The sequence below is a fragment of the Hibiscus syriacus genome, unplaced genomic scaffold (genome assembly GCF_006381635.1).
Source record: "Hibiscus syriacus cultivar Baekdansim isolate YM2019G1 unplaced genomic scaffold, ASM638163v2 tig00110377_pilon, whole genome shotgun sequence".
Lineage (NCBI taxonomy): Eukaryota > Viridiplantae > Streptophyta > Magnoliopsida > Malvales > Malvaceae > Hibiscus > Hibiscus syriacus.
This window is the reverse complement of record NW_024062711.1, coordinates 724,390-729,732: the sequence shown is the minus strand read 5'-3', so window position 1 is coordinate 729,732 and position 5,343 is coordinate 724,390. Positions and strand designations below refer to the sequence as shown.

The window sequence follows — 5,343 nt, the reverse complement described above, 5'->3', positions numbered from 1 at the left end:
TACTCAATTTCTTTAATAAAATAACAGTATGATTAAACCATTATTTGCCAACCACTTCTTATCATTTCACAATAATGCACTAACGTATTTTATAATTCTCTTAAAATTATAATAAACAAGGGAGGAAAAATATAACTAAAGTCCATGAATTTTTCTCCATAATTCTTTTTAAACTAATACCTTATAATCTAAAAATTTTAGCCCCTAAATTGGGGTGTTACAGTCAGGGCTAAAAAGCTCGCAACTTAAACGAGCTTTATTTTTTTAAGCCCGAAGCTTGCACAGACCGCGGGTTATACGGGTAGTCTACGGGCCTTAGCCCATATACCCAGCTCTACTGGTGGGGCTCTCAAAATGAAAATGCTCAAAGTTGTGTATTTTTTTAATAGTATGTTATAAAATATTTGTTATAATTTTCTTAATCAATCGATAAATTACATATTTTGTGGATACAACTATGAACTGAGAATCTTTAGAGAGAACAATTTTTTTTTAACAACTGAAGTCACAGTGGATTCAAATTGTCTAAATATTAGATTCGGAGGTCTTAATAAGTTAGCTCAAGTTTATACGACAATTTTGATATTTATATTTGCAGATATATTCTAATTATTAGTTCAGTTGTATATTATAATAATTAATTCTGTACTCGTAGCCTCAAAGTTGCCTAAATGTTGTTTGACGTTTCACAGTTGAAACTATCTTATTCAATCTCCAATCTCTGGATGACCTCTGAATTGAATTTTGTTTATCCTCGGTGACGATTCAGTTTGAAGGTTATAAGCTTCAATTTAAGAAATTATTAATAAATATTTTTGGTTAAACTATTTGTGATGGTCTCAGTTTAAATGAAAATGATAGCAGCCAAAAGGGGACACAGCATATGGAACAAAAGATGGGGTTTGAACATTTTAGAAATCAACTCCGGAGGAGCGTCCCTGGTTCCATGTAGATGAAAAATAAAAAAGTGGTAAAGCCACTACTGTCATTTAAGATAAATTTTACAAAAGCCAAGCTACAAGCCATTGCTAACGTGTACTCTGAACTAAGATTGTGAATGTTTCCTACTGGTGGAAGGAGTAGACTTCGTTTCTTCGGTATTCACCGATCAAGGACTCTCCGATGTATCGGTGCTTCTAATTTCACCATTTCTTTCCTTACTCGACAAGAGTTTTGAGAAGATCTTTGACATTTCCAATCCTTTCATTCTACTCGCAGCAGCTCTTTCGACGTCATTCTTGGTTGAATCGTTTCTGCTTCCATCGCTGCCTAATCTCAGAGTACCAAGCTCCCCTTTCAAAGCCTTGATATCCTCAGCTGTTGGCACTGAATCCCAGTCCTCTTCAGTGTTCGTCGTGGTGGACCTTGAGCTTTCGTGGGACCCTCTGGAGAAAAGGGCTCTAACGGACCCCGGAAGATCAGGGGTGCTACTGCCGGAGGAAGTTGTGGCCCTGACTTGCTCGAAGAAAAGAACCTGCACGACAACACGCAAGGGAAGCCTCTCATTTTGCACAGCGTGCATGCAGGCTTCAGCTGACAACTTCTTGCAGTCCATTAACCTGCATATTCTCTTTCTCTCACTTTTGCTGATTCCAGGGTGGTCCTATATTGATAGAAGACAAAGAAAAGCTTAAAGACCCGACTTTCCAACAGTATAAACCAGAGTTGAGATACTAGAAATTACCTTCAGATACATGTCTATGGCACGGTAAAGTCCATCATGAGAAGGTCTTGAGATGGAATCTATATGTTCAGCAAGATTGACGAATTTAGAAAGCGGTAAATTTGGATCTCCTGCAATTTCCGCTAGGTAGCCATCAATTAGCTTTGCAACCAACAGTTTAGAAGCATCTGCTCCAAACTTGGGGCTTCTACTGCCCTCATTGAATTCCTTTTTAGAGGGGTCAGTTTGAGAAATGTGAGTCATAAACTCCTCGACTAAGTTGTGAACTATGCCGACATCATATATTGTTGCTTCTCCAGCCGGAGCTCGAATCAAGAGATCAGTCACTGTTGCTTCGGGGAGCTGCTGACTGATTCTCCTTGTCAACTCATTTCTCTCCATTTCACCGCAATCCGATAAAATTGCTGCCCTTAATAATCTAAGCAAGAAGCTGCACGAAACAGTTCCTTTCTCAGATGGGAGCAGCCACACAATGGTCTCCACCATTGACCGATACTTTATGATATCGTTATTCGGGATCAAGCCCTTACTAAAACCTGGCAATCTTCTCAGGGCATAAGCATTTACTGCTTCTCCAATTACATCACCTGAAACTCTTCCCTTTGCTTTAATTGTTGTTATCACTCGCTTGTATAAATCAATATGAAGCTCACAGAGATCTTCTACCCACCAGTCCTTCGGAACTGTTTGTTGTTTTCTTACACCATTCCATTGCAGACTGTTTCCGTTCTCTGATGGGAGCTTTTTCCTATTATAATTGTATGACCACTCCACCAGGGAAGTATCGATTGAAGCCTTGGAAGCTATGGAATCAAGGCTGCGGCTGATCACCTTTAATTTCTCGGACCATGCAAGTAGAGATTTTGTTGTTTGAAGAACTGTGATGGAATCTTTCCAGCTCCTGAATATACTTGAATTGAGGAAGACATCGATCTTATAGATAAGGTTTCCTTTCTCAACAGTTTCGTACATTTCAAGGTACTCCGCTGCACAACGAGCTTCAACAACATTGTATGCGTTGAGAGTCACTGTCATGCCATAACAAAACTTAGCACATATTTCGAAAGCTGCAGGTCCACCAGGTATGTCCTGAATGTGGATTTCATCTCCGATCTCATCATTAGATGTTGCAACCAGCTTTTGCAGGCGTGCACTTTTTGATAACAATGGAAACTACAGGAACAATATAGTCAATGATATTAGCAATAAAACACTGTATCCTGTGCAAATTATGAACTAAAAGAAACCGCAATATATAATCATTTACATTTCCTATGCATATTAAAACACTGTATCCTTCGCATGATGACAGATTGATATGGGCTCATACCTTGTGACAATAGAATTTCACATCCCCAACGTTAACGACTACGTCGGTTGCCAACTCGGTTGCAACATACCTGACATTAATGTTTGCTTGGACATGTCAGCAAAAAATTAAAGCACAAATAATTACTGAACTTGAATGTGGGAAAATATCAGCAGAATTAGGATATAACTTTGAAAAGAAAATCAACATATCCCAATACTCATGTCCAGTGTCGGCACAAGTGTTACCCAAAATTGAAGAGTTGAAGCAACATAATCTTAAAGTAATAATGGGTTTTTAAGTTCAACTTGAAACAACACATTCTACAATTCCTGATAAATCTGAAAAATACATATAGAAGTTTAAGATATGCCTCAAAACGCAAAAGCCCCATGAACACTTAACTGATTCTTGCCAAATATGCTCAACAGAGAAGAAAATTTTGAAGGAAGGACAAGTAAAAAAAATGTCAATAAAAGTAGATAAATGACGCCTTTCTGAGACATTGAGAGGGGCAAAAGAAAGAACTTAAAATTGTTAAGTACCATAAAGTAAGGTCTCAAACACACCTGATATTGTCCCCATCAGTCTGAAATGAATCAGGCTTGGATCCCAGTTTCATAAACTTCATCTTGCTAAACAAATATTGAAAACTCTTCCCCACTCAAAATTTAAGCTCCTCTTTGATCTACAAATATTCAATCAGATCAAATCAGTAACCGATTTTAAAAACCTGGGAAGGGTATGGATCAGATGCAAAACATGTGCATTTCTTAGCATGACCGAATCTTTGACACAAAGTAAGGCCACACAAGGAGAGGGGGGGAAAAAGAATAATACAAAGTGGTCAATTGACCGAGAAGAGACCCCAAAGAAGAGGGTTACTTCCTCGGTTGGTTAAACACCACGTAAAAGGACTCAAGGCTGAGCAAAGGAGAAATGGACAAACACATGCTCACAACATATATAATTCTCAAAAACCAGACACCCCCACTTGCCCAAAACTGACACCACCGCCCTTCACTTGTTTGTCTTATTGTGTTTTTTTTTCCTATTACCAAGAACTTTTTTTGTCCACAGAAATCTCTATACCCCAAAACCCACAAATGCACATTCCTTTACAACTCATCTCTTAAGATTTTAAACCTTTTTTTACCGCTATGCTTATGGTAGAAAACCTGAAGGATAACATGAGTTGAAGAAACCAACAAATTAGTGGACATGGAGAATCACTTTTGGTTTTTGGAGGTTCCTAAAGGGGGAAGAAAGGTTTCAATAGCAATCATCAATACCAATGAAATTGCTCCAAGCTCTATCATAAGATTCTGAAAATTCAAATAATGATACACAACTATCAATTCGAGAACACAAATGTTCTTTCACCAACACAACGGCAAGATCAAAAAGATGAATGGACACTAAATAGACTCAATAACACAAATAATGACATCGCGTCAACAAGATCTTGTGTTCATGGTGAACAATTTCTATGTGGTAATAACAAGAGAATAAAACTAAAAGAACAAGGAATACAATATCTCACACTAACAAAAAACAAAGTGATTGATTATCATAAAAAATATGAAGAAGAAATGAAGATGTGGAGCATTAGAATCTGCGCATACCTTGTAGGGTTAACTAGAAAAATGAGCCTTGAAATGCCCCAAATCAGCTCTCAGGTCCAAAATCAAACCCTCTGAAAAAACCCCAAATCTCGGATATGTTCCTAACCCTCTCTCTATTTTATCTCCTTTGAATCAGCACCACGATATCTTTTTACCCTCTCTTATCCCTCGTATATTCAGATTTCAATCCCCCAACTCATTCAATTTAAAAACCCAAACTTCTTTTTTCTTTTCTTTTCTTTTCTGACTATATAAATAAAAACCCAAACTTGGGCACATTTCCTTTTTGGGTTTTGCAGAAAAATGTCTCAACTTTTTATAATTAACCTTTGGAAAGCAAGAAACTTTGAAAGAGAAAAAGAGAGAACGGAAACGAAAAACAAGGACCCCACCAACGGTATGAATTTCAATCTTTGTTTTTGGTATTTGTTTTCGCTGTCTGCAATTCATAGAATCAAAATGCACGCCAATTCTTACATGAACAGCTTTGCTGCACCCTTTATTGAATACAAACTTCACTTTCACTTGGCTTTAGTGTGGTGTATGATAAAAAGAATCCTGTGTGTACTAGATAACGACCCATCCATCCCCATCTCGTACTTTGATAATAATGCAATCCATCTCACGAAATTGCTTTTTTCTTCATAAGTTTATTCATTTTTAATTCAAAGTTATCTGACATTTTAATTTAATATAAATATATTTATTTTAAAATTTAAAATTTA

At 37.1% G+C, this 5,343-nt stretch overlaps 1 protein-coding gene across 1 annotated transcript; it reads right to left on the bottom strand.

Annotated features, from left to right (window-relative positions):
• Positions 1–1,104: 1,104 nt before the first annotated feature.
• Positions 1,105–5,075, bottom strand: LOC120121586 (BTB/POZ domain-containing protein NPY4-like). The gene is made up of 5 exons (XM_039140907.1): positions 4,619–5,075; positions 3,563–3,681; positions 3,015–3,084; positions 1,685–2,857; positions 1,105–1,603 (listed from the first exon to the last, which is right to left on the bottom strand). The coding sequence occupies exons 2-5, from the start codon at positions 3,622–3,624 to the stop codon at positions 1,109–1,111; spliced, it is 1,800 nt and encodes a 599-aa protein (XP_038996838.1). The 5' UTR covers positions 3,625–3,681; positions 4,619–5,075; the 3' UTR covers positions 1,105–1,108.
• Positions 5,076–5,343: the final 268 nt, after the last annotated feature.

What these genes read in the sequence shown, in the direction of transcription:
- LOC120121586 (XM_039140907.1), bottom strand. Translation starts at nt 3,624, where the DNA reads ATGAAGTTTATGAAACTGGGATCCAAGCCTGATTCATTTCAGACTGAT. An exon ending in ACTGATGGGGACAATATCAG is followed by an intron (nt 3,085 to 3,562) that starts GTGTGTTTGAGA and finishes CATTAATGTCAG; the next exon opens with GTATGTTGCAACCGAGTTGG. An exon ending in TGAAATTCTATTGTCACAAG is followed by an intron (nt 2,858 to 3,014) that starts GTATGAGCCCAT and finishes TTGTTCCTGTAG; the next exon opens with TTTCCATTGTTATCAAAAAG.